General features: G+C 47.2%; 1 protein-coding gene across 1 annotated transcript in view; it reads right to left on the reverse strand.

The window, feature by feature from the left end:
- SNTB2 (syntrophin beta 2) overlaps nucleotides 1–11000 on the reverse strand; it is a 124421-nt gene extending 113421 nt beyond the window's left edge. The window contains exon 1 of the mRNA XM_055298445.2: nucleotides 10353–11000. Within this exon, the coding sequence (XP_055154420.1) occupies nucleotides 10353–10932 (580 nt within the window). The 5' untranslated portion in view covers nucleotides 10933–11000. The remainder of the gene's footprint in view (nucleotides 1–10352) is intronic.
- Nucleotides 11001–20803: the final 9803 nt, after the last annotated feature.

Consider the following 20803-nt stretch of genomic DNA (forward strand, 5'->3'; position numbering starts at 1 on the left):
GACTCTACTATGTCCCCTGATAAGCATCAACTGGTTTAAAGTATTTCTTGAATTGAATCCTCCTCTCTATTCCCACTGCCACTACCATTACCAGCTCCAAAGGTGATCACCTCTGGCTTGGATTACTTTTCACTACAACAGCTGCTGTTTTTCCCACCTTTGGTCTTTCTTCTTTGCACTGCATCCAGTGCTTCCACTGCTGCCAACCCAAAATTCTGTTCCCATCACATCACTTCCTGGATCAAAAATGAATTGCATCAGTTTCCCACCTCTTCTATCTCTTCAACCTCTCACTCTTTCTGTTGGCTGGCCTTTTCTCTTGCTATACAAATCTGTACCAATTGTTTTCCCATTTAAAGCAAAACAAGGCCGGGCACGGTGGCTCACGCCTGTAATCCCAGCACTTTGGGAGGCTGAGGCAGGCGGATCACGAGGTCAGGAGATTGAGACTATCCTGGCTAACGCAGTGAAACCCCATCTCTACTAAAAATACAAAAAATTGGCCAGGCATGGTAGTGGGCGCCTGTAGTCCCAGCTACCCAGGAGGCTGAGGCAGGAGAATGGCATGAACCCGGGAGGCGGAGCTTGCAGTGAGCTGAGATCGCACCACTGCACTCCAGCCTGGGCAACAGAGTGAGACTCTGTCTCAAAAACAAAACAAAATAAAAAAAACACCAGTAAATAAAACCTTTCTTGGATATTTCATTCAAATTTAGTTACTGCCTTTGCTTTTTTTTTTTTTGAGACAGGATCTTGCTGTTGTCCAGGCTAGAGTACCATGGCACAGTCACCACTGTAGCCGCGACCTCCTGGGCTCAAGCAATCCTCCCATCTCAGCCTCTGAGTAGCTGGGATTATAGGTGCATGCCACCACACCCAGCTAATTTTTGCATTTTCTGTAGAGATGGGGGTCTTCCATGTTGCCCAGGCTGGTCTCAAACTCCTGGCCTCAAGTGATCGTCCCACCTCAGCCTCCCAAAGTGCTTGGATTACAGGTGTGAGCCACTATGCTTAGCCGCCTTTGCCTCTTTCATTTTGCTGAGAAGCTTTTTAAAAGCATACCCTAGACCAGGCATGGTGGTCCACGCCTGTAATCCCAGCACTTTGGGAGGCTGAGGCGGGCAGATCACAAGGTCAAGGATTGAGACCATCCCGGCCAACATAGTGAAACCCCATCTCTACTAAAAATACAAAAAAATTAACTGGATGTGGTGGCACACAGCTGTAGTCCCAGCCAATCGGGAGGCAGAGGCAGGAGAATCGCTTGAACCTGGGACGCAGAGGTTGCAGTGAGCCGAGATCATGCCACCGCACTCCAGCCTGGCAACAGAGAGAGACTACGTCACAAAAAAAAAAAAAAAAAAAAAGCGTAGTCTACTCACTGCCTTCTGCTCCTGTCACTGCTGAAACTGCTCTTATGGGGACGGGGACTCCAATGGTCTTGTATGTTAATGATCAAACCCAATGGACTTCTTAGCTCTCAGCTTTCTTCGCATCTGTAATATCTGAAGATGCCAATCACCCCCACCTCCTCGAAATTCTTGTCTGTCTGACTACTACTGCACACTTTTCTCCAGATTGTCCTCTTACCTCCTCGACCATTCCTTTCCAGATTCTTCTTCCTTCACCCTGGCTCTAAATGTAGGGGTTCTGCAGGATTCCATTCTGATTCTACTTCTCAATTTGCACTACTTTTTTTTTTTTTTTTTGAGACGGAGTCTCCCTCTGTTGCCCAGGCTGGAGTGCAATGGTGTGATCTCAGCTCACTGCAATCTCCACCTCCTGGGTTCACGCCATTCTCTTGCCTCAGCCTCCCAAGTAGCTGGGCCTACAGGCACCCGCCACCACGCCCGGCCAATTTTTTTGTATTTTTAGTAGAGACAGGGTTTTACCCCATTAGCCAGCATGGTCTTGATCTCCTGACCTCGTGATCTGCCTGCCTCAGCCTCCCAAAGTGCTGGGATTACAGGCATGAGCCACCATGCCTGGTCTACTCTCTCAATGATTTCATCCACACTCATGCGTCAATTACCACTTGTACCCTGATATCTCCTAAATCTTCATCTCAGTTGACATTTCTCTTGATTACAGTCTTGAACGTCCAGCTGGCTACTGACCTTTTCCACCAAGATGTCACACAGGTAATTCAAATTCAACATGCCCCAGACTAAACCTATCTTCACTCAGAAAACTAGCTTGCCCTCTGTTCATTTTGGTTTCATAGTTACCCAGCTTCTCAAGCCAGAAATCCAGGAGTTAGCCTCCGTTTCTTTCTCTTAAGACCTCAAACATTTAGGCCTGTTGTTTCTATCTCACTATTTCTCTGCTTTATACTGTCCTATCCAGTCTCACTATACTTATGCTGTCACATAGCCTCCTAACTGCTTTCCCTTACCTCATGTCTGGAGCTCCTATACTCCATCTGCCACTCTCAACTTTCTAAAACATTTTCCCTCATTTAAAGCACCTTGGCAGCACCCTGTGGCCTAAAACTTTTTCAGAGCACATGCACATCAGTAAAAATTTGAGTATATGCCCTCAATCTATGAATATTTATTAATGCATATATACTATAAACCATATGTAAAATACAGAAACCAAGAAAGACTGAGATACAGAAAAATATATAAGATATAAACATAATCCAGATGAAGTCATTCTATCATTAGCTACTATACGACTCAAAGTACAATACATTCTTAAGGTGAAGTTCATTATCAATGATAATGTGTATATATATCCATATTTCAAATAGTCTTCTTGACAATTTCATTTTTTAGGCTGACTCCTTGACAGATATAATTACCTTGAAATGTGACAAAGAGCTCCCACCAGGAGGAGAAATGTCAGTTCTACCTTTTTGTTACTGTTTGCAGTGTTAAAATTATCTTTAATCTACTATTTCTTGAGCAAATCTCTACGCCACTTGTCCATTTTGTGAAGATTAATGTAATTAAATGCAGATAATATAAATCCACTCAACCAGGCTCAAGTAAACTGCAATAAGTTGCATTCTGATAATGGCAGCCAAACTAGTAAGGTAAGGTCACCACTGTCAATTCCTCGGCTTTATGAAGCTTCTGTTCCTGTCACTTTGCTGAAATTGCTCTTATGAAGACTCCATCATAAGACATCAGCTTGTATATCGAGTGTGTAATGGCACCATCTTAAAAGACTGAGAGAACCAGTGTTATCTATATATTAAATATTAATAAAGCTCAATTTCTGTTTTTCAAGTTGAAAAAGTAAATATAAACCTCATTTAGAGACAATTGCTTAGCACTACATACAAGGCTCTCGATGACCTGGCCTCTGCTCATCTTTCCAGACTGCTCTCCTGGCACACACGTCCTGTACCTTACCACACTTTACTTCTCTCAACAAACCCGCTACTTATCACTTTCTTTTTTTTGAGACGGAGTCTCGCTCTGTCACCCAGGCTGGAGTGCAGTGGCGCAATCTCGGCTCACTGCAAGCTCCGCCTCCCGGGTTCACGCCATTCTCCTGCCTCAGCCTCTCCGAGTAGCTGGGACTACAGGCGCCCGCCACCACGCCCGGCTAATTTTTTGTATTTTTAGTAGAGACGGGGTTTCACCGTAGTCTCGATCTCCTGACCTCGTGATCCGCCCACCTCGGCCTCCCAAAGTGCTGGGATTACAAGCATGAGCCACCGCGCCCGGCCTACTTATCACTTTCTTACCTTCGACATGCTGTCTCCTTTGCACTCCTACCTCCAGTGCCCCGTGTTCTCACCTCTATTAAAGCATCTATCACAACCTGCAATGACTGTTCCTTACTAGCCTAAAAGGGCAGGGATTACTCCCAATTTGGAATTCCCAGCATCTACCACAACACTTTGTTTGCAGTAGGTACTTAATAAATGTTGGGGCCAGGCATGGTGGCTCATTCTTGTAATCCCAGCACTTTCGGAGGCCGAGGTGGGTGGATCACGAGGTCAGGAGTTCGAGACCAGCCTGGCCAGGACGGTGAAACTTCAACTCTACTAAAAATACAAAAATTAACCAGGCGTGGTGGCAGGTGCCTGTGATCCCAGCTACTCGAGATGCTGAGGCAGGAGAAGCACTTGAACCCAGGAGGCAGAGGTTGCAGTGAGCCAAGATCACGCCACTGCACCCCAGCCTGGGTGACAGAGCAAGACTTCGTCTAAAAAAAATTAGTAAATAAAACTAACTAAATAAATAAATGTTGACAGAATGAAAATGGTCTAAATTCCTCTGGTTGGCTTTCAATAACTTGCATAATCTGGCTTCAATCTATCTACTCAACTTTATTTTCTTCCCACAAGTCCATACCAATCAGCCATTCCCCTCACTTTGTATCATATGTCTTGCTCATTTTGGCTTTTGTTCAGGCCATCCCCTCAACCTGAACTGACTTCAGTCTACAGAGAAGTAGCCTGTCCCTCAAGCCTGAGATCAAATCTCTTTTCCCTAGGAAGTCATACTCAATTCTTTCATCCCCCAATTAATCATTCCCTTTAGTGAACTCTTGAAGAGTGAGTTTACACACTTCAGCAACTATTTTCTATGGGGTAGTTTTTCTTTTCTTTTCTTTTTTTTTTTTTTTTTGAAGACAGGGTCTCGCTCTGTCACCCAGGCTGGAGTACAGTGGTGCAATGTGCAACCTCCACCTCCTGGGTTCAAGTGATTCTCCTGCCTCAGCCTCCCGAGTAGCTGGGATCGCAGGTGCACGCCTCCACGCCTGATTGATTTTTGTATTTTTAGTAGAGATGGAGTTTCACCATATTGGCCAGGCTGATCTCGAACTCCTGACCTTGTGATCCGCCCGCCTCAGCCTCTCAAAGTGCTGGGATTACAGGTGTGAGCCACCGTGCCCGGCCAGTGGGGTACTTTTCTTTCCCTAGTTTCTCTCTAATGATTTGATGCCAAGGACCATCTTCATTTTACTTTGCACATTGATCTCACAGCACACTGCAACATAACAAAACACAGGAGATGCTAAAGATATGACTGATTAGTTGTAGGTAGCCCAGTCCAGAGGAGGAAGCACTGGACTGGGTTTTAGTCCAACTTCTACCAACTAATTTGTCAGGTGACCCTAATCATGTCACTTAAACTCTGAGCGTTCATTCCTTATCTACAAGATCAGACATTACCAACTTTAAACAATCCAGGTAAGATATTTCTTCTAGTCCAAAAGAAAAATTAAAAATCTTCCCTAAAAATCAAGAGAAATTCTGAGACCTTCAGTAACTCATTTACTTTTGGTGAAACTCGGTTTTAATCATTTATACAACAAATATAAACAGCCTATCTCAGAGGACTGAATAAAAATCCAATGAGAGGCCGGGCGCGGTGGCTCACGCTTGTAATCCCAGCACTTTGGGAGGCCGAGGCGGGCGGATCACGAGGTCAGGAGATCGAGACCACGGTGAAACCCCGTCTCTACTAAAAATACAAAAAAATTAGCCGGGCGTGGTGGCGGGCACCTGTAGTCCCAGCTACTCGAAGAGGCTGAGGCAGGAGAATGGCGTGAACCCGGAAGGCGGAGCTTGCAGAGAGCCGAGATCGCGCCACTGCACTCCAGGCTGGGTGACAGAGCGAGACTCCGTCTCAAAAAAAAAAAAAAAAAAAAAAAAAGAGAAAATATAGATATAGATAGGCCAGGTGCATTGGCTCATGCCTATAATCCCAACACTTTGAGAGGCTATGACGGGAGGATTGCTTGAGCCCAGGAGCTCCAGACCAGCCTGGGCAACATAGTGAGACCCTGTCTCTACAAAAAACAAAAAATAAAAATAAAAACATTAGCCAGGCTGGGCACAGTGGCTCACGCCTGTAATCCCAACACTTTGGGAGGCTGAGGCGGGCAGATCACAAGGTCAGGAGATCAAGACCATCCTGGTTAAGATGGCGAAACCCCATCTCTACTAAAAATACAAAAAAAAAACAATTAGCCGGGCGTGGTGGCACACGCCTGTAGCTACATCCCAGCTACTCAGGAGGCTGAGGCAGGAGAATCACTTGAACTCGGGAGGTGGAGGTTGCAGTGAGCCGAGAATGCACCACTGCACTCCAGCCTGGGCAACAGAGCGAGACTCAGTCTCAAAAAAAAAAAAAAAAAATTAGCGGGCATGGCAGTGCACACCTGTAGTCCTGCTACTTAGGAGGCTGAGGTGGGAGGATCGCTTGAGCCCAAGAGGTTGAGGCTGTAGGCAGTGAACTGTGATTGCGCCACTACACTCCATTCTGGGCAACAGAGAGAGGCCCTGTCTCGAAATAAATAAAATGCATAATTTTAAAATCCTGATTAAAATGTAAGGCATTATTATACTATTTAGTGGAAGATGCAAGCAAGCAGCATTATTTGTTGTCCACTTGGTTACCACAGTATACTAACCTAGCCAGGAACACTGGATCCTCGAAAAGTCAGCTGATAACAGCAAAACACTGTTCTACTGCACTCCAGCTAAGCAACAGAGCAAGACTCCGTCTCAAAATATTTTATTTACTTATTTATTTATTGGCAGTGTTTCTGTTCACCCAGGCTGGAGTGCAGTGGTGCAATCATGGCTCCCTGCAGCCTCAACCTCCTGGGGTCATGCGATCCTCCCACCTCAGCCTCTCAAGTAGCTGGGACTACAACTGCACCACTACACCCAGCTAATTGTTTTACTTATTTTTTTTTTTCAAGTTTTTGTACAGACAGGGTCTTGTTATGTTGCCCAGGCTTGTCTCGAACTCTTAGCCTCAAATGATCTTCCTGCTTTGGTCTCCCAAAGTGCTGGATTACAGGCATGAGCCACCACACTTGGCTTTTTTTTTTTCTCTTTTCTTTCTTTTTTTTTTAAAGCTAGTCAAGTGAAGCAGTCAGAGTGGAGAAGGAACAAATAATCTGTAACTAGTTGTGATCAATTAGTTGTAAACACCACTGCACTCCGACCAGCGAAAACTCATTCTTAACCTAATCACCTAAAATAATTTTTATCATGTATTCTTCTTCAGGTAAAAACAGAGCCCTGGATGTTATTTTAACGACTTGCCATCCTGGCTATTTTGAGAGTGTCTTTGTTAACTCGTGGCATACCTTCGTGACCCGGTCCTACCTTCCTCATTCAGACCTGTGCTGTTCATTGCTATATTCCCAGTCCCTTAAAAAGTACTCAACACGTGAATTGTAAAATGAATTAACAACTTTGAGGGAGGTGTTATTATCATCCTGGCTTTACAGATGAGGAAACTAAGGTTTAGCAAGATTAAGTAACTTGCCTAGGGGTTACAAACCACTAGCCAGAAACAAACCCATATCTGACCACAAAGTCCTTGCTTCTACCCTACCCTACCCTGCTTCTAAAAAGAATAACTTTTTAATGTCTTGCACTTCTGTGTCTTTACTGGCGGCAGCTCTCTCTTCTAAAGGAGAAGCTCAATTTAAGCTTCATCAAGCTGGGCATCCTCAACCTCTGATTCCCATGATGGACCTATATAGGCCTCTGTCTCCTTTCAGTTGTGCAAACTTCTATTAAAACAGCACTTTTAGTCCTCTGCTGTACTTATTTACTTCTCCTCCGTTTCCCGACATCTCAACTCTAAACTTCCTGAGGACAGGAATCAGGTACCTTCAAGTGCCTCTGGCATGAGTTAAGAGTTAAGTAAATATCTAATGAATGAATAAATAACTCCTGCAAATCCCTGAGATAAAAAGGAAACTTTTAACTCAATTCCCTAACCACAGGCAACCAAAGACTATATAGCTTGCCCTGGTGTGGGATTGGCAAAAGCGTGCCTGAAAAAGCGTGCCTGAAATTCCCTGCCCACACCACAAAAAAGCATCACTGTGCAATGATATGGCAGTTTTTCAAGTTTTGAGACATCTAATGGAAGGACAATATGGTACAGCCTGAAAACTTTATAGACTAAACTTAAAATCTATCTTTTAAAAGTGGCCTACCTGGATGGGACACCAGCTCTCAATTTTAAATAATGTTTGACTAGTTCAATTAAATAATCTTTTTCAGTGGTTTTACATATTTTGAGTAATTTTATTTTTGCACGCAGTGGCTTGAAAATGCAACGTCATAAATCTACTATATTGACTTCCTCACAACTTGTAAGAACAAAAACTGCTTGTCTTGTACAAAGTGGGAAAATAAAGTAGAACCTGTGTGTTAGGTAAAAAGGCATTCAACAAACATGTTATTATGCTGCCATCTTTCTAAAAGCGCACGTGGCCTATTTTAGCCCAATAAAGACTGGGAAGCATTTACTACAAGGTTTTCATTTTACTGGTCTGAATACTAGGTTCAAACGATACCTATACAAAAAGTGGGTTGTTTGTTTTTGAGACGAAGTCTTGCTCTGTCATCCAAGCTGGGCATCCAGGCTGGAGTGCAGTGGTGAGATCTTGGCTCACTGCAACCTCCACCTCTGAGGTTCAAACGATTCTCCTGCCTCAGCCTCCCTAGTAGCTGGGATTACAGGCATCTGCCACGACGCCTGGCTAATTTTCGTATTTTTAGTAGAGACGAGGTTTCGCCGTGTTCTCGTGACCTCAGGTGATCTGCCCACCTTGGCCTGCCAAAGTGCTGGGACTACAGGCATGAGCCACCACGCCTGGCCAAAAGGTTTTTTTTTTTTTTTTTGAAATATGGTGTAAAAGGTTCAACTGTCTGCCCATCACAACTGAGGACTACATAAATAGTACTAAATTCAATATTCTGGATGTAAGAATTTATAACCAAATGCTTAGCTAGACCAATTTCAAGGTACACGTTTAGAGTAACAATTTTTTTTTAGACACACACCCAAACCACAATCTATAATTTTACTCCTTCTATTAACACTAATTTCCGAGCAGTGTCTAGCCCCACCTAGACGTGCAACATAAATAAGGTTTATAAATAGGATATCATAAAGGTGGCACACTGGAATTTCACAACTGGTGTACATGAAATCATTTCTGGTAAACCAGTATTTTTCCAAATATTCACAAGCTGATTTATAAGAAAGTGAAAATCCATTGTGCCAAGTTGGACTTCTGGCCTCTCGGTTTGATGATTGGTCCTTCTTCACCAGCAGCCCCCAGCCCTTCCCTTTTGTCCTTCCTCTGCCAGGAATACCCTCCTGACTCATCCCTGCCTGCCTGTGTCCATCACTTCCTTGGAGACCTGGCTCAAGATTCAGCTTCGGGAAAAAGTCCTCCCTGGCTAATTCCATCTCCACGAACTATTTTCTAACTTTGTATTCCTTTGGCATTTAAATATAGTTTGCACGACGTAATCACCAACTTCATTCCTTTCCTCCCTATAAGTTGTTTTGTATTTTTCTATCATTTCTCCAACTAGAGACCAAGTAGGGACAGCATCTTCTTTTATATTCTTTTTAACACAGCTAGCAATCACCACCAGTGAAAGAAAGCTGACCGCTCAAAAATTTCTGAAGAAAGCAACTGACTTTTCGTTTATAATTTACAATACTCTATCACCTCCAACATGCATGAGTCCTTAGAGGAGAAGAATTTTATTTTTGCCTTAGTTCAAATTCATCATGAAAGATCCAATTTACAGATCACATACATATAACTTAATGTAAAGAATAATCCTGGTTATTGAAACCTATCGTGATTTGCCATTTCAAGTTTCTTACAAAAACCCTAAGAGTCTTGAAGCAGCGCGCCTGTGAGTGGTAGGAAGCTGGCAGCAGATTTGCAAAAGGGGCAAAACTCTAGTTGGCCGTAAATGTTCAAACACGTGAGCCTCCACTGTTGAACAAGGTTCATTAACCACACAGACTTGCTGTTTCAGCTTTCTGGCTTCAATGAAATGCTATGATCTCCTTTGGTTATTGTTGAGAGCCAATGATGGGTTAAATTCCCATAAATTAACCAGCGCTTTGGTGGTTTGCCCGAGCATACCGCTGGCATCGGTGTGGATGGACTTTTTTTTTTTTTTTTTTTAATAGACCCGCCCGCCCCGAGGAGCCAGAGGTGAGTGAGTTAAGCGCCAACCCGGCACTTCTCAGCGGGCAAACGGAGACAGACCCACTCGAGCTGTTCGCTCTCCCTCAAGTTCTTAGTGTCAGCTTATCGGGCCGAGGTGGGGCTTCATAGGCAGCTGCTTTTTACTCAATTTCAGCCAAGACTTCCCTAGGGGCTGCAAGCCACACTTCGGCGGCTGCCCAACTTTTCCTGCAAGAAGCATCCGTTTTTCCACACTGAAACCTCCAGAAACCCGAGTTTGGGGACAGAGGGGAGAGAACCGGCTTGCCCCGCCGGCGGGGCAGGAACAAAGTGAGCTCCCGCGAGCCCAGGCCGCCGCGGCCCGCCCACCCTCCCGCCCGGCCCCGCTCACCCTCCCGCCCGGCCCCGCTCACCCTCCAGCAGCACCTCCTTGCCCGCGCGCTTCAGCGCCTGCACGGCCTGGTCGTGGGTGGCCTGGCGCAGGTCGGTGCCGTTCACCGACAGGATGGCGTCGCCCAGCCGCAGCGCCCGGCTCTGGTCGGCAGCCAGCCCCGGGAAGATCTTGGAGATGAGGATCGGCATCCGGTTCTCGCGGCCGCCCTTGATGCTGATGCCCAGGCCGCCCGCCTCCTGCTTCACCACCCGCACCCGGCGCACGGGCGGCGACGCGCCCACCTCACCCGCGGGGCCCCGAGGCGGCGCCGGCGGGCTCGGGGGCCCCAGGCCGCGGCTCGGGCTCCCGGGCAGCGAGTCGCCCGCGCCGCCGCCGTTCGGGAGGCCGTTGAAGGCGGCGGCCGCGGGTCCCAGAGCGGGCTCCAGCTCGGCCGCGGCGGCGTCGCCCGTCAGGCTCAGGCTCTCCCCGCTCAGCTCGGCCACCACTCGGACCCAGCGCTCCCTCAGGAGCAGCTCCACCAGCCCCGCTTTGGTGGCCCGCGTCCACACCGCCATGGCCGGCCCCGCTCCAGCCGCCGCAGTCGCCGCAGCTACCCTCATTCCAGTCAGGCAGCCTCGGCGCTTCCCTCTTCCCGCCCGGAGAGGCGGGCCCGGCCCCTCCCCCGCGCGATTCATTATTCATGAGGCCACGCCTGCCTCCGGAGGGGCGGGGCCGGCGCAGCCGCTTCCGGGAGGTGCAGAAGTTGTCCGATCCCTCGCCTCTCGCCGGACGTGGGCAACCCGAATGCGGTGAGACTGCATTTCTCATCCTCCTTCCATTGGCTCCCCACGGACCCCCCAGAAACTTCTGACCTCTACCGTGCAATTCACGGGAGCTGCCCGGGCACGGAAAGCAAAATCAGCTTGGAGAAACACTTTGCAAGCCTGCAAGACCCGGTGGCACGTTCATTCTTGCATTGATTGGTTCGTACCCTGTATACTGAGCGCTTAGCCCTGTACTCCGGCTCCTTTTGAGGCCCTGTACTTAAGCTCAATAGTACCAACAACAGCTGAGAGTTTGCGGTCTAGTGGGGAAGGCAAATGCAGAACCAACCAACTAGGTGTGATACTATGTGGTTAAGTGACATGCAGAAAACGTCCCCAGAACAGCATAAAAGGAACATTTGGTTAGGCCTGGGGTTAGCTTCACAGAGGTAACAACGGACAGTGAACAGCTCAAGCAAAAGTCCAACAGCATGATCCAAGCCTTTGTCAATGTTTTGTAATCTCGTTTACTTGCCTGTAATTCAAGAGGGAACGATGTCTTCTTAAACCCCGAAGCCACAATTGGCAGGCCTCAAGGATATTTGCAGAACAATAGTGCCTTAGGGTTCTTCAGAGAAACCAACTAATAGGATATATAGAGATATATAAATTTATTATTATTATAAGGGACTAGCCACGAGATTATGGATGCTGAGAAGTCCCACAATCTGCCATCTGCAAACTGGAGACCCAGGAAAGTTGGTGGTGCACTTCCAATCCAAGCCCAAAGGCCTGAGACCCAGAATCAGTGGTATAAACCTGAGATTTAAAGTCTGGGCTGGGCGCGGTGGCTCAAGGCCAGGCAAGGTGGCTCAAACCTTTAATCCCAGCACTTTGAGAGGCTGAGGTAGGCGGATCACCTGAGGTCACGAGTTCGAGACAAGCCTGACCAACATGGAAAAACCCCATCTCTACTAAAAATACAAAAAATAAGCCGGGCATGGTGGCACATGTCTGTAATCCCAGCTACTTGGGAGGCTGAGGCAGGAGAATTGCTTGAACCCGGGAGGCAGAGGTTGTGGTGAGCTGAGATGGCACCATTGCACTCCAGCCTGGGCAACAAGAGCAAAACTCTGCCTCAAAAAAAAAAAAAAAAAAAAAGTCTGGGCCGGGTGCAGTGGCCTACACCTGTAGTCCCAGCACTTTGGGATGCCGAGGTGGTGGATCACCTGGGGTCAAGAGTTATAGACCAGTCTGGCCAACATGGTGAAACCCCGTCTCTACTAAAAATACAAAAAAATTAGCCGGGTGTGGTGGCAGGTGCCTGTAATCCCAGCTACTCAGGAGGCTGAGGCAGGAGAATCGCTTGAATCCGGGAGGCAGAGGTTGCAGTGAGCCAAGATTGCACCACTGCACTCCAGCCTGGGCAACCAGAGCAAAACTCCACCTCCAAAAAAAAAAAAAAAAGTCTGAGAAGGGGGCCGCACGTGGTGACTCACTCACGCCTGTAATCCCAGCACTTTGGGAGACTGAGGCAAGCAGATCACTTGAGGTCAGGAGTTCGAGTCCAGCCTGGCCAATGTGGTGAAACCCCCGTCTCTACTAAAAATACAAACATTAGCCAGGCATGGTGGTGGGCCCTTATAATTCCAGCTACTCGGGAGGCCGAGGCAGGAGAATTGCTTGAACCCAGGAGGTGGAGGTTGCAGTGAGCTGAGATCGTGCCAGTGTACTCCAGCCTGGGTGACAAAGCGAGACCCTGTCTCAAAACAGAAAGTCGAGAAGGGGGTGAGGGTGGGAGTTGGGGCGGGGGGACAATGATGTAAGTCCCCGTCCCAGCGCCAAGGCCCGAGGGCCAGATTCACCAAAGTCTGAGGGCAGGAGAAGATGGATGTCCCAGCTCAGGCAGAGAGTGAATTCCCCCTACCTCTGCCCTTTGTTTTGCTCAGGCCCTCAACTGATTGGATGCTGCCTGCCCACATTGGTGAGGGTGATCTTCTTTAGAGTCTACCATGGAAATGCTAATCTCTTCCTGAAACACCCACACATGTATACCCAGAGGTTATGTTTTACTAGTTATGTGGGGATCCCTTAGCCCAGTCAGGTTGACACAAAATTAACATCACAGATGGTTACTTAGGAAGATGCCAGAATTCCAATGTGAACAGAGGATAGGGTCAGTGGAAATGGGAGGATATGAGTGTGAAAAGCATCTTTTTTTTTTTTGAGACAAGAGTTTCACTCTTTTTGCCCAGGCTGGAGTGCAATGGCGCGATCTCGGCTCACTGCAACCTCTGCCTCCCAGGTTCAAGCGATTCTCCTGCCTCAGACTCCTGAGTAGCTGGGATTACAGGCATGTGCCACCAGGCCTGGCTAATTTTGTATTTTTTAGTAGAGACAGGGTTTCTCCACGTTGGCCAGGCTGGTCTTGAACTCCCGACCTCTGGTGATCCACACGACTCGGCCTCCCAAAGTGCTGGGATTACATGCATGAACCACCGCACCCAGTCGAAAAACATCTTATAACAAAATACCGAAGAGTTTGGACTTGACTTTATAGATCTTTTTTTTTTTTTGAGATGGAGTCTCATTCTGTCACCAGGCTGGAGTGCATGGCTTGATCTCAGCTCACTGCAACCTCCACCTCCTAGTTTCAAGCAATTCTCCTGCCTCAGCCTCCCAAGTAGCTGGGATTACAGGCGCATGCCATCACACCAGCTAATTTTTATATTTTTAGTAGAGGTGGGGTTTCACCATGTTGGTCAGGCTGTTCTCGAACTCCTGACTTCATGATCCGCCCGCCTCAGCCTCCCAAAGTGCTGGGATTACAGGCGTGAGCCACCGCGCCTGGCCACAGATCTGACTTTCTTAGCCTGGAGGCCGTGGCCTTTTGTTGGGGCAAGTGTACATGGGCATTCCCAAAAATTGTATGCAAAATTTGGTCTCTAAGGTATTTTTTTGAAGCCTGTGATTCATCCAGTTGTCAGGAAGTTTCCCTGACCAAAGGCCATGAGCCACTGCTGTGCACATTGCAGAGCCTGCAGTGGCTTTTATCCAGACATGAATGATAAAACCCACCCACCTCCTCCAGTTTCATGGACTAGAAGAGCTAAGAAAACTGAGGGCCAGAGAGCCAAAGACCATGGCCCAAAGTCCATAGGAAGGAGGCAGAGACAACTCAGGACTCCCAGCCTCTGGATCCAGGGCTATTTTCACTATACAGTACCCTTCAGACCTCCAAAATAAGGGTCCAAGCTGGGCACAGGGCTCACGCCTGTAATCCCAAAACTTTGGGAGAGTGAGGCAAGCAGATCATTTGAGGTCAGGAGTTCAAGACCAGCCTGATCAACATGGTGAAACCCCATCTCTACTAAAAATACAAAAAACAAACAAAAAAAATTAGCCAGGTGTGGTGGTACACACCCCTATCTCAGCTACTCAGGAGGATGAGGCACAAGAATCTCTTGAACCCAGGAGGCAAAGGTTGCAGTGAGCCAAGATCGCACCACTGCACTACAGCCTGGGCGACAGAGCAAGAGTTTGTCTCAAAAAAAAATAAAAATAAAAATAAAATTAAAAAAAATTAAAAATAAACTAAGGGTCCAGAAAGCACACTGTTAAGAAAGCAAGTGCTCAGCAAAATCATGAGGTCAGGGTGTCCTCTAACTTTTCTTCAGCAGTAGTAGCAAAAAATCCCTGTGTTTTCATGTGGGCAGGGACAGGGGCAAGCAGAGGGAATGTGCACCAATTCCTGTAAAAGGGGCTGTAAACTTGCTTGCTCATGAAGTGCACGTTGAGGCTTGTAAACTGTGGTCATGCACCACTCTGTGAATGCATGTTCACGTGCGGGCAGAAACTTCTGAAGAGCCTCCTGTAATAGAAGTTAAAATAATAAATGTAGAGGCTGGGAAGTGTCCAAAGCCCAAATGAAGAAAGAATTCAAAATGAGAAAAGTATCTTACCAAAAAAAAAAAAATCATTACAGCAGAATCCTCTTTGCAATTAGTGGAGTCGGATTTTCCAAGCTGCAAATGTCAGCAAAAGCTCAACCCTCCAGCCCTCTCCTAAATCGACTGCAGAGGCCAGCTTGCTGTTCCAGCAGGTCCCAATGTGCCCAAGTGCACCTGCGGTCACAGACATTCTGGCTTTGCTCCAGCTGAGGCGTGAGCCCCCAGAGGCCTGAGTTATGTGAATTTTCTGCTTATTAGAGAGTGTTTGGCAGCTGATTCCTTAGAGTATGAGTGCTATTTTAAACACTTTTGCATTTGTAATCACCCAGGAGTTGGGCACTTGAGGACACCTTTATTAGCAAAAGGGAAGTGCTGGGAATTCTCTGCAAGACTATCAAGACCTTTTTGCCAATAGAGTTGGAGTAAGTCACAGATCTGCTAACTAATAGTGAGGGCACTTACATAACGCAGCAAGTTATATAACAAAATATTTAACCCTGGAAGTAGCTAATGGAGATAGATTGGTATTGGGATTACTTGAGAATTTTTCCTTTAAAGATTATTTTCAGGCTGGATGAGTTTGCTCACGCCTGTAATCCCAGAGCTTTGGGAGGCCGAGGCGGGCGGATCACGAGGTCAGGAGATCCAGACCATCCTGAGCAACATGGTGAAACCCCATCTCTACTAAAAATACAAAAATTAGCTGGGCGTGGTGGCATGCACCTGTAGTCCCAGCTACTCAGGAGGCTGAGGCAGGAGAATCACTTGAACCCAGGAGGTGGAGGTTGCAGTGAGCCGAGATCGTGCCACTGCACTCCAGCCTGGGTGACAGAGCAAGACTCCATCTCACAAAAAAAAAAAAAAAAAAAAAAGAAGGCCGGGCGCGGTGGCTCACGCCTGTAATCCCAGCACTTTGGGAGGCCGAGGTGGGCGGATCACGAGGTCAGGAGATTGAGACCATCCTGGCTAACACGGTGAAACTCCGTCTCCACTAAAAATACAAACAAAATTGGCCGGGTGAGGTGGCAGGCGCCTGTAGTCCCAGCTACGCGGGAGGCTGAGGCAGGAGAATGGCGTGAACCCCGGGGGGGCGGAGCCTGCAGTGAGCCGAGATCGCGCCACTGCACTCCAGCCTGGGTGAAAGAGCGAGACTCCGTCTCAAAAAAAAAAAAAAAAAAATATTATTTTTAAATATGTCCATAAAAAAAAATGCCCCAACTGTCAAGCTGTATCTGCAAGGCCTTCCATCAGAACCGAAATGAACTTTTCAACATTGCCTTTCATCACTACCTTCAGATGAGCCCAACTCATTCAGTCAGTGTCTCCCAATGATGTTTTGCATGTTGTCTAAGTCCTTCTTTCCAGACACCTCCTGCCTCCTCCGGCTGAATTCCCTTACCACCTAGCAAGCTTTCATTTCAGCTTGGCCTGACTACTCAGTTCATTGGGAATTTTCTTTTGAACAGTTTAATTCTGTTCCTGGCTTGTCTGGCCAAGTAGATTATAAACTACAGGAGGGCAGGGACCACCCATCAACTTGTATTTATTCCCCACTATTCCAAAAAGATTACCTTGCAGAGAAGGAACTCATTAAACATATGATTGATTGAAATTCAGTGCCTTCTGCACTATAGTCCTTTCAAATAATTCCTCTGAAGGTTATTGGTTCCTTGCAGAGTGAAAATTACCATCTAGGAAATCTCAAGGAGGCCGGGCGCGGTGGCTCACGCTTGTAATCCCAGCACTTTGGGAGGCCGAGGCGGGCGAATCACGAGGTCAGGAGATCGAGACCACGGTGAAACCCCGTCTCTACTAAAAATACAAAAAAATTAGCCGGGTGTAGTGGCGGGCGCCTGTAGTCCCAGCTACTCGGAGAGGCTGCGGCAGGAGAATGGCGTGAACCCGGGAGGCGGAGCTTGCAGTGAGCCGAGATTGCGCCACTGCACTCCAGCCTGGGTGACAGAGCGAGACTCCGTCTCAGAAAAAAAAAAAAGAAATCTCAAGGAGTCAGTGGAAATCTACATACTGTGGATAATGAAATCTGAAATAAAAAGAGTGCACATCTGTTTCCACAGTTTCTTAAGGACAGTGAGACAAGCTACGATCATCCTTTTAAGAGTCATGTTACTTTACCTCTAAAAAAAGGAAATGGCGGCCGGGCACAGTGGCTCACACCTGTAATCCCAGCACTTTGGGAGGCCGAGGCGGGCAGATCGCTTGAGGCCAGGAGTTTGAGACCAGCCTGGCCAGCATGGTGAAACCTTGTCTCTACTAAAAAATACAAAAATTAGCCTGGCGTAGGGGTGCATGCCTATAATCCCAGCTACTCAGGAGGCTGAGGGACAAGAATCGCTTGAACTGAGGAGGCAGAGGTTATAGTGAGCCGAGATCACGCCATTGCACTCCAGCCTGGGCAACAGAGTGAGACTCTGTCTCAAAAAAATAAATGAAAGGGCTGGGCACGGTGGCTCACACCTGTAATCCCAGCACTTTGGGAGGCCAAGGCGGGTGGATCGCAAGGTCAGGAGATCGAGACCATCCTGGCCAACATGGTGAAACCCTGTCTCTACCAAAAATACAAAAATTAGCTGGGCGTGGTGGTGCGTGCCTATAATCCCAGCTACTCGGGAGGCTGAGGCGGGAGAATCGCTTGAACCAGGGAGTTAGAGGTTTCAGTGAGCCGAGATTGCGCCACTGCACTCCAGCCTGGCGAAAGAGCGAGACTCCATCTCAAAAAATAAATAACAAAATAAAAATAAAAATAAATGAAAAATAAAGGCTGGACACAGTGGTTCACACCTGCAATCCCAGTACTTTGGGAGGCTGAGGCGGGCTGATCACGAGGTCAGGAGATCGAGACTATCCTGGTTAACATGGTGAAACCCCATCTCTACTAAAAATACAAAAACCCCGTTTCTACTAAAAACACACAAAAAAATTAGCCGGGTGTGGTGGCATGCACCTGTAGTCCCAGCTACTCGGAAGGCTGAGGCAGGAGAATTGCTTGAACCTGGGAGGCGGAGGTTGCAGTGAGCCGAGATAGTGCTACTGCACTCCAGCCTGGGCAACAGAGCAAGACTCCATCTCAAAAATAAATAAATAAATAAATACCCATTGCTGTTATTATTACCAGTTGACTTTCAGCAGCACCAACAATAAAACCTTTGATAGAAACTCTTGGCTGGGCAAAGTGGCTCAAGCCTATAATCCTAGCATTTTGGGAGGCCAAGGCAGGAGGATCACTTGAGCCTAGACCGGGCAATGTGGCAAAACTCCATCTCTATAAAAAATACAAAAATTAACTGGGTGTGGTGGTGGGTACCTGTAGTCCTAGCTACTAGGGAGCCTAAGGTGGGAGGATCACTTCAGCCCAGGAGTTCAAGGCTATAGTGGGCTGTGATCAGACCACTGCACTCCAGCCTGGGTGACACAGTGAGACCCCTGTCTCAAAAAGAAGGAAGGAATGAAGGAAGGGAGGGAGGGAGGGAGGGTGGGAGGGAGGGAGGGAGGGAAGAGAGAGGAAGGGAGGCAGGCAGGGAGGGAGGGAGGGAAGAGAAGAAAGAGAGAGGAAGAAAGGATGGAGGGAAGGAAGGAAAGAAAGAAGGGAAGGAAAAGAAGGAAGGAAGGAAGGAAGAAAAAAAAAAAAGAAACTCTCCAGCTGCTAGTCTATACTTTATCTAGGAATGAGTATGCCATAACACCATTTGATTCCATGCTTAAAGGGCAAATGGCCAAATTAATTTCGGCGACAAACAGATCTTGTATAAAGCTACACTTTGGCTGAAATACAGTATAGATTGCCAAGAGTCCGTCAAAGGAAAAGAATTAGTGGATCTGGGGCTGGTTCCAAGGTTTGAGTGTTGTGTAATTTCATAAGGAAGGAGGGCCTCAAGCAAAATTGCAGCCCTTAGCAAGCCTGAAGGTCACTACCACAAAGGTGGCCTGATGCCAGACGAACAAAAGCAGGAGCCACTCAATTACTACTAAGGAAGAAGCCAAAGGGAGAAATAAGCTTATAAAATAACTGATCCAACATCCAGCTTTGAAAAATTATCTATGCATAACTCTTCCCCACTTAGAAGACAGCAGTATCAGTTATCTTTTTCAACGAATAGTACTACTTTACCTTCCAGTAGAAATACCCTGCAATATATTTTCACTCCAGCACAAACATGTCACGAAAGAGAGAAAGGTGCATATGTCCTTTAGCTGATGCAAGCACATTTTTTAATTCATCCCACCAAGATAAATCACTAACCATCTGAAACCTGCAAAAATGGATTAACGATCTCATACAGCATGACTATGAAAACCCACATCTGCTAACCACATTCCTAATAAGAAGCAGCTGGTGACAGTTTTGTAGCACTGTGACTTTTTAAAGGAAAATATTAGCAAGGACACACTAAATAGAAGTTTAGTTTCACTGAATCCACTTAGTTACAGAAAATCACCAGTGTTTTTTCTTTTTTTATTGACAATCATGGAAATTATGTAATTTGTCATGAAATTCAAATAATATCTAAAAATAAAAGTCAGCCCAGCATGGTGGCTCACATCTGTAATCCTAGCACTTTGGGAGGCCGAGGTGGGTGGATCATTTGAGGTCAGGAGTTTGAGACCAGCCTGGTCAATGTGGTGAAACCCTGTCTCCACTAAAAATACAAAAATTAGCCAGGCATGGTGGCAGGCGCCTGTAATCCCAGCTACTTGGGAAGCTGAAGCAGGAGAATCGCTTGAACCCGGGGGGCGGAGGTTGCAGTGGGCCATGATCATGCCACTGCACTCAAGCCTGGGTGACAAAGTGAGACTGTCTAAAAAAAAAAAAAAAAAATTAAAAGTCTACTTTCTCCCTTCACCAGTTTTTTTTTTTTTTTTTTTTTTTTTTTTTTTTTGAGATGGAGTCTCGCTCTGTCGCTCAGGCTGGAGTGCAGTGGCCTGATCTCAGCTCACTGCAAGCTCCGCCTCCTGGGTTCACGCCAGTCTCCTGTCTCAGCCTCCCGAGTAGCTGGGACTACAGGCACCTGTCACCATGCCCCGCTAATTTTTTTATTTTATTAGAGACGAGGTTTCACCGTGTTAGCCAGGATGGTCTCGATCTCTTGACCTCATGATCCGCCCACCTCGGCCTCCCAAAGTGCTGGGATTACAGGTGTGAGCTACCATGCCCGGCCTCTTTTTTGTTTGATTTTTTGTTTGAGACGGAGTCTCGCTCTGTCGCCCAGGCTGGAGTGCAGTGGCGCAATCTCGGCTCACTGCAAGCTCCGCCTCCCGGGTTCACGCCATTCTCCTGCCTCAGCCTCTCCGAGTAGCTGGGACTACAGGCGCCTGCCACCACGCCCGGCTAATTTTTTTTTTGTATTTTTAGTAGAGACGGGGTTTCACCGTGGTCTCGATCTCCTGACCTCGTGATCCGCCCGCCTTGGCCTCCCAAAGTGCTGGGATTACAAGCGTGAGTCACCGCGCCCGGCCTTTTTTTTTTTTTCTTTTGAGATGAAGTCTCCCTCTTGTTGCCCAGGCTGGAGTGCAATGGCACCATCTCGCTCGTTGCAACCTCCGCTTCCCGGGTTCAAGCAATTCTCCTGCCTTAGCCTCCCGAGTAGCTGAGATTACAAACGCCTGCCATCATGCCCAGCTAATTTTTGTATTTTTAGTAGACTTGGGGTTTTACCATGTTGGCCAGGCTGGTCTTGAATTCCTGACCTCAGGTCATCTGCCTGCCTTGGCCTCCCACAATGCTGGGATTACAGGTGTGAGCCACCACACCCAGCCTGGAG

This window comes from Symphalangus syndactylus, chromosome 11 (assembly GCF_028878055.3).
Source record: "Symphalangus syndactylus isolate Jambi chromosome 11, NHGRI_mSymSyn1-v2.1_pri, whole genome shotgun sequence".
NCBI lineage: Eukaryota > Metazoa > Chordata > Mammalia > Primates > Hylobatidae > Symphalangus > Symphalangus syndactylus.